At 41.3% G+C, this 16,854-nt stretch overlaps 1 protein-coding gene across 3 annotated transcripts in view; it reads left to right on the top strand.

The window, feature by feature from the left end:
• FILIP1 (filamin A interacting protein 1) overlaps positions 1-16,854 on the top strand; it is a 99,015-nt gene that overhangs the window by 40,871 nt on the left and 41,290 nt on the right. For all 3 annotated transcript variants that reach the window (XM_083349201.1, XM_083349202.1, XM_083349200.1), the window contains exon 2: positions 10,734-11,012. In XM_083349201.1, coding sequence (XP_083205327.1) covers positions 10,740-11,012 — 273 coding nt within the window. In that variant the 5' untranslated portion in view covers positions 10,734-10,739. The remainder of the gene's footprint in view (positions 1-10,733; positions 11,013-16,854) is intronic.

Raw genomic sequence — 16,854 nt, 5'->3', positions numbered from 1 at the left:
CCATCCAGCCACCTCATTCTCCGTCGTCCCGTTCTTCTCTTGCCCTCAATCTTTCCCAGCATTAGGCTCTTCTCCAGTGAGTCCTTCCTTCTCATTAGGTGGCCAAAGTATTTGAGTTTTAGCTTCAGGATCTGGCCTTCTAAAGAGCAGTCAGGATTGATCTCCACCACTAACCCCTCTAAAATCTGACTCCTCATTCATAGCTTCACAGGGAAGCAAAATTATTGTCTGGGATTGAAATGGACTATGATGGGCAAATCCTTCAGAGTCTATACCAGGGGTGGGGAACAATGGCCCCTTTACGACTTGTGGACTTCCTGACCCAGCTATGGTGGTTCAGGAATTCTGGGAATTGAAGTCCACAAGTCATAAAGGGGGCATCTTTCCCCACTCCTGGTCTATACATTAAACTGACCCTGAGGTTACTCTGCAGGAATGCTGGATTAGCTAGATTGCAAATCACAGGGACTGTAACCTCAGGTAGCCTGGCTCACACCCATGGCCCTTCCTACCAGCACAATAAGGCAAGCAACAGATCACATCTTGCTAACTGGTGATTAGTAAAGAACATTCCCATCTACACAAATTATTATTCCTTCTTTTCCTGTCACATTTGCCAGCTGGTAATGCGTAACAGACACAAAAGGCTCCCTTCCAGACCATTTCCTTCTTGTCTAGCCCCACATTCCTATGTGACATTTCACCTCTGCTGGCTCCAGACCTAATCGGCCAACAGCATCAGAGCTAAATGTCAGTCTAGAAAAAAATATAGCCAATTCTGTATTTTCTCTTATCTTCCTCATGGATTAGCCTGGCTATCCTTTGGAGAGAAAAATAACATGAAACTGCACTGTCGGGGAAAAAAATGGAAGCTTCTTTCTTTCTTTCTAAAAAGAAGCTATCTATCTTTCCTAAAGAGCCATGAAAGAAAGCTACTGTCAAGGAAGATCCATAGGCAAATGTAGAATTACAATTTATGTCATTATTATCTTTAATTTTAAGATAACTTTTACCTTTATTTTCCAGTTGGAACTCCCTAATAAGAAAATATAAACAGTCCTTTAGAACATTATATATATCCCTAAAATTCTTTATTAGCAATTTGAATAACTTACACAAATAATGAGCTGTCACAAGTTGTAACTAGATCCTGTGGATAGCCTTGAGTTAGGCCAAAACAGGAAAGAAAGAGTTAATTAGGAAGGCATATTCAAATGACTTGACAAATATTTAACATATATATGTATGTGTGTGTGTGTGTGTGTAAAAATTTTTTTTAGATTGCTAACAAGGAATTAAAGGGAGACATATGCATTTCAAACTTATTTGTTTTCATCAGTCAGCCATACCCTTCTGAGATTTGAACCTGGGCTGATTGCACATTAGGCAGTTGTTTTTACCTCTAGGCCACAAGCTCTATCTCACTTTGTTAGCTGAGAAGCAAGGGAGATATGTGTTAAATGCTTGTTAACTGTTGTGTCTGTAAATAGTTTGCAAACAGGGAAAATAGCAGGTTGAAAAAGCAGGGTTTAGAGCGGGAGATTCCGGTGCAATCATTGGTCAAAGTAACAAGAAGCGGGAAAAGAGTGTTTGATGATTGGTTACAGTTCAAACAGCTCCACTATAAAAGCTTGTAACATTTGACAGTTGACAGTTGACTTATGTGTATTCAATAAACTCTTTCATTGTGAATCACTCTGAGTCCTCGTCTATCAGAACCAAACAATTGGCGACGAAGGTGGGATAGACGGTAGACCAGAGAAGATTTGGCGAAATAGCTGCGCAAAGGCGGCAAATTCGAAAAGGTGTCACAGTCAACCAAGCGGCCGCGGCGGAATAAAGAAAAATTCTCCGAATGGCGCAAATTGGGTCATTGAAAGAATTCGACCCAAACTTCCCAGAGGATTGGGAAGAATACATTGGACAGGTCGAAGGGTTCCTGCTTGTGAATGGAATTACGGACGACCGGAAAAAGGCGGCAGCGTTACTGACAATTTGCGGCACACCAGTTTATTGGATCGCTGTAGGACTGTGTCAACCACAGCCGGTCTCAAGTGTGCCGTATGCTGACCTATTAGCCAAACTAAAGGTTCACTTCACGCCTAGGAGATCCGAACTCTTTTGGCGTCGTATTTTTGAGAAAAGGAACCAGAGACCGGGCGAATCAATACAAAAATTCGTTGCTGCCGTCAGGGAAGCCGCAGTACGATGTAAATACGACAAGCGATAGGGGCCCAACGACCATGGAGAGACTCCACAACAAGACCGCGCGACAATGACAACCGGTGCGGCAGCTGCGGGGGCAACCATCCCCGCGCCTCTTGCCGATTCCGTACCGCCAGATGTAGAGCGTGTGGGAAGACCGGCCACATCCAGGCCATCTGCAGGAGTCGTGCACGCGACAACCGCCTTCATGAAGTCGATGTGTGGCCCGAAGGTAAGGTAACCCCTTACTTTAGTGGCAAAGAGACCCCTAGACCGAGGGTTAAAAGTCCAAACCGCGGGGAGGTGGCGCGTGTCAATCGCAGTAGGAAGGGGAAAAATAGCAATTTTCCAGAAGGAAAATTAAAAATCATAGTCCATTTGCAAGGGGTTCCTTGCAAAGTGGAAATAGACTCAGGGGCTTCAGTGTCAATAATATCCAGTGAAACCCTTGAAAGGATTGAACAAATAAGTGGAAGAAAAATTCCACTTAGTTCAACAAAAATACAATTAACTGATTTTCAAAAAACCCCAATTAAAATAAAAGAAAAAATTACCATTAGCGTTAAATTTAAGGGGTTTAAGGGGGTCTTAGAATTAATAGTTACTGAGGGACAAAGGACTAGTTTAATTGGCCTTAATTGGTTCCCGGCCCTGGGCATTTGGATTGGGGGAATAAATTCAATTATTAAAAATAAGTCCCTCGAATCAGTCTGCAATGAATTTGCAGACGTATTCGATGGGTCTCTTGGTAAATACAAAGGGCCCCCAATTAAATTTAATCTAGACCCATCAGTCAAACCTATGAGGCTTAAGGCCCGAAGGGTGCCTTTCGCCCTGAAGCAAAAAATCGAGGCCGAGCTCGACAAGCTTGTAGGCCAAGGCGTCTTAGAACCAGTCGAGGGAGGTTTGTGGGAAACGCCGATCGTCACACCCCTCAAACCTAACGGGGATGTGAGGATCTGCGCTGACTACAAAGCTACCCTGAACCTGGGAATGAAAAAACACGCTTACCCGGTCCCGACGGTGAAGCAGGTCCTCGCCACGATACAGGACGGCGCCATGTTTGCCAAGTTAGACTTGGCGCAGGCGTACTTGCAATTAACTGTTTCTGAAGAGGCTGCAGAAGCTCAGACGATAGTTACCCACAAGGGGGCGTTCCGAGTCCACAGACTGCAATTTGGTATTGCAGCAGCTCCAGGCATCTTTCAAGAAGTGATGGAGAGGACCTTAAAGGGCATACCTGGTGTATGCCCTTACTTTGATGATGTCTTGATAACTGGAAAAAATGAAGAAATATTAGCAGAGCGGCTAGAACAGGTATTGGGGAGATTTAGGAGGGCTGGATTGAAATTAAAAAAGGAAAAATGTTGCATTGGGGTTAAGTCCACTGAATTCCTTGGATTCAGGATTGACAAAAATGGAATTCATCCTACCCCTGATAAAATCAAAGCAATTAAATTGGCTCCTGAACCGAAAAACAAGGCTGAACTACAAGCCTTCCTTGGCTTAGTAAACTTCTACCATACATTTGTGCCACACAAAGCTGCCATCGCAGAACCCCTCCATAGACTTTTAGATAAAAAGACCCCTTGGCAGTGGCTTAATAAACATAGAGTGAGTTTCCAAACTTTAAAGGACATTCTTTCCAGCCAATCAACAGTAACCCATTTTATTGAAAATAAACCAATTTATTTAGCATGCGATGCTTCACCTTATGGTGTGGGGGCTGTTATCAGCCACTTAGACAACCAAGGTATCCAAAGACCAATCGCATATTATTCCAGGACGCTAACCAAAGCAGAGCGGAACTATGCTCAAATAGACAGGGAAGCATTAGCAATCGTGGCAGGAGTAAAAAAGTTCCATGATTACCTTTATGGTAGGAACTTTACCATACTCACTGACCATAAGCCCCTATTGGGACTGTTTACCACGGATAAACAGACACCCCAAATCATGTCTCCCAGAATGCTGAGGTGGTCCATTTTCCTCTCAGCATACTCATTTTCTCTCCAACACAGACCGGGCAAAGACATGGGACATGCTGACGCCCTCAGCAGACTGCCATTAAATATCACTGAGAATGACCCTGCCCCTGTGGGACAAATAATGTCCCTACTGGACATTCCTGACTGGCCTTTAACCGCTAAAGACATAGCTGTGGCAACAAATAATGACCATACTCTAAAGAGAATTATGGCCTGGGTCCTTAGTGGGTGGCCAAATACTAACCCGGATGCCAAGTACATTCCTTATTTTAGAAGGAAAGATGAACTGTCAGTTCATTTGGGATGCATACTGTGGGGAAACCGTGTGGTCATTCCCGAAATCCACAGACCCTCAATTTTATTAGAGTTACATGAGGGGCACCCGGGAATAGTACGTATGAAGGCATTGGCTAGGAGCCACTTGTGGTGGCCAGGATTAGACAATGACATTGAGGAATGCATTACCAATTGCTATTTGTGCCAACGTTCTAGGCCTGAGCAGCAACACACACGTACGCATAAGTGGGAGTTAGCCAGGAATCCTTGGTCCAGGATTCATATTGATTTTGCTGGACCTTTCCAAGGGTTAACCTTCCTGGTAGTAGTGGACAGCTTCTCTAGATGGCTAGAGGTAGTACCAGTCAGTTCATTAACCTCAGGTAAAACAATACAGGTATTAAGGGGCCTCTTTGCCACTCATGGGTTACCTGATGTAATTGTGTCAGATAATGGGCCCCAATTCACCTCTGTTGAATTCCAGGATTTCCTCAAGGCCAACTCGATTAAACACAAGACATCAGCACCCTTCCACCCGTCCACCAACGGCTTGGCTGAACGAAATGTGAGGACCACTAAAGACGCATTAAAGAGAATCATCCGTGGCGACTGGCATCAAAGACTGGCCGAATTCTTGCTGACCCAACATACGACCCCATGTACGGCTACCGGCAAAAGCCCAGCTGAAATGAGGTGGGGAAAGAGACTAACCACCAAATTGGACAGATTACACCCTGACAGACTTCTACCAAGTGCGGAACTGGACATTCCAAACAGATCATTCAAAGTGGGGGATTTAATCTGGGCCAGGAACTATGCACAAGGGGACAAATGGATCCCAGGGGTGGTTACTGAAATATTGGGTCCCTTGTCTTACACTATTGAGGGGGAAGGGAATAGGATCAGCAAAAGACATATAGATCAGCTAAGAAAGAGAACTATTGGTTGTATGCCAGTTGAAGGGGATCAAAGTAGACACAGGGGGAACTTTACATCAGGGTTCATTGATAACAACACGCCAGATAGTGGGGAAGCAGAAACGCAAAATAACTCGTCCTCTGGTAACCAACAACAATATAGTCAAATTGACTGGGAAATGCCCCCTCGGAGTAGGCCAGCAATAGCTGATCTTCAAACACAACAACATCCACAAAGTGATAACAGGGAAGCGTCAGAGTCAGTTAGCCAAGAGTCCAGGTCCACCAGAGTAAGCCAGCCAAACAGACAATCAGATAGGAATGACCCTAGTATCCATAGCAATAGATACCCTTCAAGAGTCCATAGGCCACCCAAATATTTAAAGGATTATGTACATAAATAACAACAACTGGGGGGTAAGGGGTGTTGTGTCTGTAAATAGTTTGCAAACAGGGAAAATAGCAGGTTGCAAAAGCAGGGTTTAGAGCGGGAGATTCCGGTGCAATCATTGGTCAAAGTAACAAGAAGCGGGAAAAGAGTGTTTGATGATTGGTTACAGTTCAAACAGCTCCACTATAAAAGCTTGCAACATTTGACAGTTGACAGTTGACTTATGTGTATTCAATAAACTCTTTCATTGTGAATCACTCTGAGTCCTCGTCTATCAGAACCAAACATTAACTATTTAGATTACCTTGCTAGGCCCCAAACATGGGACAAATCTTTATTTCCTGTTTCAGCCTAACCGAAGGCCATCGACAGGCAGTAGTCACAACAGTGACAGATCATATTTGTGTAATTTTTTAAATTTAGATTGCTAACAAAGAATTAAAGGGAGACTGATATGCATTTCAAACTTACTTGTTTTCATCAGTCAGCCATACCCTTCTGAGATTATATATGGGACACGGTGGCTCAGTGGGTTAGGATGCTGAGCTTGTTGAACAGAAGGTCGGCAGTTTGGCGGGTCGAATCCCGAGTGCCGCATAACAGAGTGAGCGCCTGTTACTCGTCCCAGCTTCTGCCAACCTAGCAGTTCGAAAGCACGTAAAAATGCAAGTAGAAAAATAGGGACCGCTATGGTGGGAAGGTAACAGCGTTCTGTGCGCCTTTGGCGTCTAGTCATGCCGGCCACATGACCACGGAGACATCCTCGGACAAACGCTGGCTCTTCGGCTTTGAAACGGAGATGAGCACCGGCCCCTAGAGTCGGAAACGACTAGCACGCATGTGCAGGGGAACCTTTACCTTTATATCTATATCTATATCTATATCTTATCTATATCTATCTGTATCTATATCTATCTATCTATCTATATCTATATCTATATCTATATCTATATCTATCTATCTATCTATCTATCTATCTATCTATCTATCTATCTATCTATCTATAAACATTTACAGTATTTGGGAGGCCTATGTGAAAAAACAAAATTAAAGCAAAAAATAAAACAAAACTATAAAGCAATCTGTAGTTTTCCAGATACTTTTGACTCTATCTCCGATCACTCAACAAAGTTCACTTGATTTTAATTTTAATATTTTTTGTACCATGAAGTATTAGACTCCTTGACTATTCATTTCAAATAGAAAGGCATCATGAAAATGAAAATTTAATACAGTCCTACAATATTTGGAGGTCATTGTGACAAATTAAAATGTTGAGAAGATCAGCTGCTCAGCAGACTGTGGCCATCACTGACATATAAGCCTACTTGAACCACTTTCTCAGTGGTTAGTGACTTCATAGCATCACTCAGGCATAACTGAAGAGATATAAAGTCTATCCTTATTACTTTTACTTTGGCACAATGATAGTTGGATCACTACAGAAGCTGTTGTAAGCCACTGGGATGGGTGGCAGGACTCAACAAAAACCCAGCGGAGACATTTTGCCTTAGACCATGTAAAGTCTGGCGGCTATACTCCAACATTGTCCTCCCTGACTCAGATCTTCTGGAAACCCATCCTGAAAGTATCATAAATTGTCCCCAGGCCCTTCCAAAGATCTAATATTACCGTAAGTTTTATGACCACACATCCCATGAAAGTTATTCTAAATGATAGCTGGTATTAACAAGCTTTCTTCTTGTAGGTACTTCCCCTGCTGTACTTGTTCTATTCATTTCACTTTGTCTCGGCTGCCTCCTTAAATAATAATAATAATAAAGTTGGAAGGGAACTTGGAGGTCATCTAGTCCAACCCCCTGCTCAGGCAGGAAACCTTATACCATTTCAGGCAAATGGCTGTCCAGTCTCTTCTTAAAAACCTCCAGTGTTGGAGCATTCACCACCTCTGGAGGCAGGTTGTTCCACTGGTTAATTGTTCTAACTGTCAGGAAGTTTCTCCTTAGTTCTAGGTTGCTTCTCTCCTTGACTAGTCTCCATCCATTGCTTCTTGTCCTGCTTTCAGGTGCTTTGGAGAATAGCTTGACTCCCTCTTCTTTGTGGCAGCCCCTGAGATATTGGAACACTGCTATCATGTCCCCCCTCGTCCTTCTCTTCATTAAACTACACATACCCAATTCCAGCAACCGTTCCCTATATGTTTTAGCCTCCAGCCCCCTAATCATCTTTGTTGCTCTTCTCTGTACCCTTTCTAGAGTCTTGACATCTTTTTTACATCGTGGTGACCAAAACTGGATGCAGTATTCCAGGTGTGGCCTTACCAAAGCATTGTAAAGTGGTATTAGTACTTCACGTGATCTTGATTCTATCCCTCTGTTAATGCAGCCTAGCACTGTGTTGGCTTTTTTGGCAGCTGCAGCACACTGCTGGCTCATATTGAAGTGATTGTCTACTAAGACTCTGAGATCCCTCTCACAGTTACTACTATTGAGCAAGGTACCACCTATACTATACCTATGCATTTGATTTTCCTGCCTATCACATTTTTCCTTGTATCACAATAAGAATTTATCTGCCTATGTGCAAGTATTTGGAATTTTTTTCTCTAAAGATATGTACATCAGTGCCACATAATATCATTCGCTTTTCAGCTGAATGTGCGAAATAGTATTTTTTTAAAAAGAAAACATTGAGTTGGCATGCTGTCAGTTGATGTTAATGTGCTGTCTTTAATATTTACTGTGTGGTTATTGTTCTACTTATGTGAAACATAAATGGATGTTATACTGAGAGTGCACATCTGTGAAAGCATCCAAATTTGTCTTATAAAGCGATTGTCAGTCAGATGGCTTTGTCCCTAGGGAGGGACTAGCACTGCCAGTGTCCCAGTTTCTAACTTGATGCCTTAAGCATGACACTAATAATATACAGTAATATAATCATAATGAAATCATTCAAAAATACGTTGCTGTGCCATTCTTGTCTGTTTTCAGAATGGGTTCTGGTTGACTAAACTGATGATATATATTTCATGGAATAAAAACATTTGCATCCCATCTTCTTATCAAGCTGTTTAACGGTACAAAACTATATGTAAAACTATTCCCAATAGCAAAACCAAACAAAATTTAAAAAGAAAGTCAAATCAGCAGCCTATTTGGTAAAACTAAATTGATCAGCTAAAATGGCAAAATGATAACAAGATTAACAACACACCAATACACACTGGGTTCACATTTTGTACTGTTTTATACTGTGCTCTGTTTGGCTTAGCATGTTCTGTGAAACTCATATCCTATGATTAATGCAATATATTCTTAAGCAAACAATGGCGTTGTATTGCATCACTAAATTGGTATGAAACATTAAGCCATTTTGTTGGTGGGCCTGTGGCCATTTCTGGTTTGAATGCCAGGGAGACCAGAATTTCAGGCTTTCCTGCTTTATCCCCAATAATTCCTATAGCTAAGCTATAGTCAAAGGAACACTGTGAGAGCTGCTGTTTTAATATCAGCATAGTTTCTTCCCTTCTCAAAGATAAAAGAGAAGCCCAACAATTAGGCTGTTGAGTAAGAAAGGGATTCTGCTGATATTATTCCTCCAGAGCCACAAATACCATTAAGAAGCTAATTTTCATTAACTATTGTTCTTGAGAAAATATGTATGTTAAGGAGTGATATTTAAATTCTGTTTAGTCGTAAGACTCCAGTAGCCATTATATATCTGTGCTTGAACAATGTTCTAATAGAAATAAGGTGATAAAAGACTGTCTACTAGACTAGTATTAGATGGCCATCCTTTGTGGCTGTGAGATACTTCACTGCAAAACGGTTTGTTTTCTTGTGGTGTGAAGATGCTGCAGTTTAGCCCCTGGAAAGCCTTCATGTCACTCTGAGACTACTTCTAGCAGTTCTAGTAGCTGCAAAAAAAACTTCTGTGTATGAAAAATAATCCCCACAGGTATCTTCCTGCTACCACAACTATGGACAAGGCCTCATAATGATACAAAACAAGTTCACTGATAGCTTTTAGAAGCAGCAGCAACTGCGTTCCTTTGTGAAGCAGCTTCAAAAGGTGCTTGGCTTCTAGCATCCTGAAAGCAGTGAAATGCTTCTGAATTTTCCTTAAAATTTAGAATCATTTTTCCCAATCTGGAAGTCCAGGAAACTTATATGATGCAGCCATGCAATTCCTTTTCTTTTTCTTTCTCTAGTGACCAATTACAGCAATTTTCATCACTGTTGCATTGTAGTAGTGAATACGTGAAGCTCGCTTAGGTATTTAAATTTATATTTAGATGGTATACTGGAATACTGCATCTAAGTTTTGGTCACCACATTAAAAAAAGATGTTGAGACTTTGGGAAAAGTGCAAAGAAGAGCAACTAAGATGATTAAAGGCCTGGAGACTAAAACATATGAAGAACGGTTGCAGGATTTGGGAATGGTCAGTCTAGAGAAAAGAAGGACTAGGGGGGATATGATAGCAGTATTCCAGTGTTTGAGAGGCTGCCACAAGGAGGAGGAGGGGGTCACCAGAAGGCAGGACAGGAAACAAAGGATGGAAGCTAATCAAGGAGAGAAGCAACCTAGAATTAAGGAGAAACTTCCTAGCAGTGAGGACAATTAACCAGTGGAACAGCTTTTGCCTTCAGACGTTGTGGGTGCTTCATCACTTGAGGTTTTTAAGAAGAGAATGGACAGCCACTTGTCTGAAATGATGTAGGGTCTCCTGCTTGAGCAGGGGGCTGGACTAGAAGACCTCCAAGGCCCCTTCCAGCTCTATTCTGATTGAATATTACATAATATTTTCTGCCAAATGTTGTAAACAGATATTTATTTATAATGATGTGAAAAAGTTCATAGTGTGATTATTACAAAAGATTCATTCTTGGTCATCTTGAGACTCCTGTGCAAATCGATAAGCTGTGATTTCTTGAAAATGTAGAAGGAAACTTGCCCAGTCTTGCATTTAATTTTTCCCCTTTTTATCTAGATCAAAATGCGATCTCGAAATCAAGCTGGTGAGAGCTCATCCAACGAGCAGTTACCCAAGTCAAAGACTATTATGAACGCTTCAGAAAATCAAAACTTTCAGGAAGATGCAAAGAAAAAGAAGAAATCTAGTCAAAAGGAAGATGAAATCCTTGGTCCAGGAACTGTGAAGCAGCGCAGCAAATTACAAGGGCCTAATGAGCGAAAAAGCAAGAAATCAATAGAACTTTCTAAAGAGGACCTCATCCGGCTCCTGAGTATAATGGAAGGAGAGCTACAGGTATATATATACATATATAAAATCTAATTATTTGTTGTGAGATGTCTGTTCATTAAATATAAAATATTTGTGACCTAGCAATAACATTTTGCTATTAGGGGTCCTGGTGGCACAATGGTTAAAATGCAGTATTACAGGTGCTAACTCTGCCCACAGCCTAAAGAAACTAATTGTCTATCTGCCTGCCTGCCTGCCTGCTTGCCTGCCTGCCTGCCTGCCTGCCTGCCTGCCTGCCTATCTATCTATCTATCTATCTATCTATCTATCTATCTATCTATCTATCTATCTATCTATCTATCTATCCATCCATCCATCCATCCATCCATCCATCTGTCCTGTTGATGCAAAGGTTAAAATGCAGTATCACAGGTGCTAACTCTGCCCACAGCCTAAAGAAACTAATTGTCTATCTGCCTGTCTGTCTGTCTGTCTGTCTGTCTGTCTGTCTGTCTGTCTGTCTATCTATCTATCTATCTATCTATCTATCTATCTATCTATCTATCTATCTATCTATCTGTCTATCATCAATCCATCCATTCATCCATCCATCCATCTATCTATCCTGTTAATGCAAAGGTTAAAATGTGGTATTGCAGGAAAACTCTACCCACAGCCTGGAGTTCTGAGGTCGGTAAAATGATGGTCCAGACTGTTGGGGCAACATGACAATGTAAATCACCCAGAAAGTGCTGTAGAGCATTATGGAACAGTATATAAGCCTAAGTGCTATTGTTATTAGAAGTTTTTCAGCAGAGGATGAAAAGTCATCTGCTGGGGATAGTTTTCTTCCATTCCTTCTCTCCTACTAAGTCATCTATCAAACTTTCTCTAATGTTATGGCTGGGTTAACAAAATGCAACTTCTTTGTTTACCAAAAATGTTGTGCTCAAATAAATAACCTTTGTTATAGTTTACAGAGCTAATGTGTTTCTAGAATATGCTAAGACAATGGCTGAGTTCCCACAACATGGTAAAACCACGAACTAGGCCTATGGGAGAAGTAGAGATGTCTGCAGGAAAGGGAATGCACGTACAAAGGAGTGTGGTTTCAATCCCGTGGTCCCTCTTGCCATCTTGGTCTCTTGTCCTTCCCCACCCCCCACCCCCCACCCATCAGAAGGCTGCTCTTTACTTTGAGGAGAGATTTTACATTACAAAAGCTACATGACTCACTTCAGTGACGTGTGATTTACTTCCTCAAAGCATGTAATTTGCTGCTTCTAGTAGTGGTTAGATACTTCTGCATGTGTTTTGCACGTGCTCAGAAGTGTCTTCCAGCGTTTCCAGTGAATCGGAATACAGAAGTAGCTTGATCACAATTTGTCTATAGAACAAACCCAAATGCTACTCTCTGGCTGGCTATTTTGGAAAGAGTCTGTTTTTGTTTTTCTATTGTCCTGTCATGTTAAGGTGGTGACTTGTTCACTTGAATCACACTCTAGAACAGTGGTGGCGAACCTATGGCACAGGTGCCAGAGGCGACACTCAGAGCCCTCCTTGTGGGCACCCGCCCCATGCCTCAGGGGTGGCAACTGTCCCTCTTCAACCAGCCACCCCCCACAGGTGTCCCTCCCCACGAGCAACATTGAGGTGACCACACCCACCCTGGCCACACCCACCCAATCTTCCATGACCACCACAGCCACACCCACCCAGTAGGCCACGCCCACCTGGCACCCAGCGATAAATAAGTGGGTTTTGGGTTGCAGTTTGGGCACTCGGTCTCTAAAAGGTTCGCCATCACTGCTTTAGATAGAGAGCAATCTTTTGCAGAAAAGAAACTCAAACTGAGTTGAAGAAAATGGAATAGAGCTCTGTTGCCTTCAGTCTATCAAAACATACCCCTTGTAAGATATTAGAGAGGATATTTGCAGCCCCTCCCATCCTGCCCTTGTTTGTGAGAAAGAAAAATCTGCCCTGTAAATCTCATTTTCAACTTCAAAAATATTAACAGCATCCCCTGATCTCTATAAGGAAATGAGAGCTCTGTTATTCACCATCTGTACCTGTATGACATCATCAGCATATCAACTGTCTCAGAACAAGATCCAAAAGTCATTGGTGAGAAAAGAAATAATTATTACGGTACCTACCAAGAAACCTGCCTGGTAACTGCCTTACACATTAGGTATTCTTACACAACTGGAAAAACTGACCCCAAAATGCAGAATGCCTTATCCTAGCAAAATAAGGGAAGGGAAACTCAATTTGCATTGATTCACACGGTCTGTTAATCTCGATTAAGGCTGCTAGTGAGATAAAGGTTCCAAAGACTCATCTACGTTTTATGAAGTAATTTCCCTAATGAGTTTTAAATCTACATCCTCATATATACCCTGGAGTGGCCAAGTCAAGAAATGGGAAGCCTGGCCAGAAAAAGAACAATCATAAGTGTAAAGCAAACTAAAATGAACATTCTGGCAGGGCAGACAATTTCAGTAATTTAATATGGTTGCACATGTGTAACTGATCACTTTCTTAATGAGGGTATATGTGTTAATTTTTCTGTTCTGTATAATACATTTTAAATAATGCAGTAGGATTGGAGGGGGAGGGCAAATGCTCTTATTTTTGTTGGGAGCTAAGCAGCCACAATGGAGAACGTGGACTACAATTTCAATTATCCATGAAAATGGAAAGTATATTCCAAATCATCCAGAGTGTGTCCAGGCTGAGGAAATTTGCTATAGTATTTTGAAGATACATAGTATCAAAATAGTATAAATATGTTGAAGATACATAGTAAGAAAAAAAAGGATTAAATAAGTTTTATTTGTTATTGTCAGTACCAGTCATAGGGGCATTATCATTAATTGTATATAACCCCAGAGATTGAGTCTTGCTATCAAAGGAAATATCTGTATACTGGCACCTAGACTAATAACTGCTGATATATATAGCTCAAATAGCCCAGATTTTAAAACTGTATCCATAATTCATGGCAATAGTAAATGCTATGCTTGATCTTAGTCAAAAGGATATAAAAAGCTTCCTCCTCCTCCTCCTCCTCCTTCTTCTGCCATATCCGTTATTGGATGTTGGCGATCACATTGGCGATCCTGTTTTTATCAGCAGCCTCACAAAAAATTGCTGCTGAGTTTTGTCCAAACCAGTCCTTTAGATTTTGAAGCCATGATGTTCTTCTTCTGCCTGGACCTCGTTTGCCTTCAGTCTTTCCCTGGAGGATTAAATGGAGTATGCCATTTTTTTACGGGTGTCGCATCACATGGCCGAAATATTCTAACTTTCGTTTTTTAATTGTTTTGATGATTTCCCATGGCTTTCCCTGGAGGCTTACTCCTTGACTAAGACCAAATATAATTTTTGTTCTTGTCAATTGCAAATACAGTGAAGCCTAGTTTTAAAGGATGAATTGGGAAAAGAGGGGCATTTATTATTATCAAAAGTTCAGTGAAAAGTATGCACTGCAGCAATGCGGATGATGCAAATCATGTCAGTTATCTAATAACACTATTATCCAAATGATGCAAGCTGCAACAGAATATTGTGTGTTGCATGCAAAGTCTGTTGAATAATGGACGAGAAAAGCAAACTATCCCGACTTTATTTCCCAGTCAGGATACTGACAAGAAATAAGGACCTACATATATATATATATATATATATATATATATATATATATATATATATATATATATATATATATATATATATATATATATACATATTTATTATTTATTAAACTTGGATGCTGCCCATCTTGCATGAGACAACTCTAGCTGGCTTACAGATGGTCAATTAAAATGCACTATAAAACATTAAAACAATAAATGAGGATCATAAATGTAACATTCAATTAAAATATTCACTCTTTCCCACGCTATACAAATGTAAGTAATGATCCAATGCCCAAGTACAAGGTTCTACTGGGAATAATTATTTTTATTATAATAATTATCATACCCTTTCAGCGTTCATTTCAATGCGGTCAGATGCAAAGCTTGAATTTTAATCAAATCTTCTGAACTGAAGATTGTTTTATGATTTGGTGCCCCTGCTCTACCCAATGATTAAAATGGAACAAATTCTGTATTGTGACTTGTTCTGTGCTAAAGTCCCTGTATTTTTCTAGGTTTATATCATTTAATCAACTTGGAATTTTTAAAAAAATGCTGTATGATTCAACAGGTGGTATCAAAACAATATATAGTAGTTCCTAATAGGATGGATTTTTTTTATCAGAAACCAACTGCATAAGAGAACTTTGCAAATGAAATGCGGGGGGGGGGGGACAAGGGAGACCCTGTCTGTGGTTAACTGGACAGCACTGTTGCAAAGAAAACACTGGGGTTTTCCCTCTACCTGAAACCCTCTTTGCAGATGAGCAATTCTCTCTGTAGGAAGAGAACAGTTATAAAATGGGTTGCTAGGCAAAGTTAAACCACACAATTCCATCCTTTTTCGGTGACTTTACTGAAAATCCAAATAGAGAGAGAGAGAGAGAGAGAGAGAGAGAGAGAGAGAGAGAGAGAGAGAGAGAGAGAGAGAGAGAGAGAGAGAGAGAGAGAGAGAGAAGTCCCTACTTCCTTGCAACTCATTTGGGGGGGGCTGAATGAGGAAGAAAAGCAGGATATCATTTTAAAAAACACAATACAAGAAGTCTTGAATACCTACTACCACTCCCAGGATTCCCAGCCACCATAGCTCTATGGTGTATATCAGGGCTTTTCAACCACTGGTATGGGTACCACCTGTGGTACATTGTCACCTAGCGGGTGGTACGCAACCATCCTAGAAAAGTGGTAGCAGGGGAGGGGAATGAGCTGAACCAGTGGCAGCACCGCAGAAGCCTAAACAAGAGATGGCTAGAGCTAGGCGACTGGTGGTACTCGAATGTTGCCATATCTTAAAAGTGGTACAAAATGGGTGAAAAGGTTGAAAAGCCCTGGTGTATATAACCTCTACAACTCAGAGAATCCCCCATTCAGGACTCTGGGAGTTGTTTGCCATCACATTTGAAGAGCAACTAATTGGAAAAAAGGACTTACATATGCAGTATCCAAGGGACACCCATAAAAAAGTAAAGACAAATCTTGTCATCTGTGAGTCTGCAGCAGGGGTCTCCAAACATGGCAACTTTAAGACTTGTGGACTTCAGCGGAGCTGGCTGGGGAATTCTGGGAGTTGAAGCCAACAAGTCTTAAAGTTGCCAGGTATGGAGACCCTGGACTACAGTAATGGGCAAATAAGAGAACTGGACTATTTAGTTTACCTTCAGTCACCCTAGTCACTGACTGTAGATTCTACAGAGAGCTAAATTTGTCCGTGGGCATATTTATAATAGCCAGTTACAGCTTCCCCCAAGTCAGCTGATTTACCCACTGTGATGTGCTAATTCCTGAAGCATGCAAGACATATCACAACACATTTTGATTTGTGTACACAATCCACAATGACCTTTTGAGTTTTGCTTCTTGTACTGCCAAGGATCGCAGAATGACAGCCTCTAGCAACTCTCCGTTTGGTCTGGTAATAGCACAGAACAAAGCTGCTTTTCGGTGTCAGGGAAATGAAAAGTGGTATCTTTCAACTCTTCAAACTTCAAACAGAGTAACTTTAATTCCTTGTCATGGGAATTCAGTACTCTTAGACCAGACCACAGATAATGAATTATGTCAGCCCAGAGCTTGGGTGGGGTGTTCTCTTTAGACAGAGGTGACATCATCGGTGTAATTTTCTGGCAATAAAGCAGAGCCAAAACTGTGCAGGCAGGCAGCAATAGGATCTCTTTGATCTCTTTAAAAACATGGGGTGTAAAAATGACACCAGTGCTATTATCAGTGACCAAACCTTTGCAGGGATTTGGAGGTGGGCAGAGGGA

The sequence above is a fragment of the Vipera ursinii genome (genome assembly GCF_947247035.1).
Source record: "Vipera ursinii genome assembly, chromosome: 1".
NCBI lineage: Eukaryota > Metazoa > Chordata > Lepidosauria > Squamata > Viperidae > Vipera > Vipera ursinii.
This window is presented reverse-complemented; position numbering and strand designations above follow the sequence as displayed.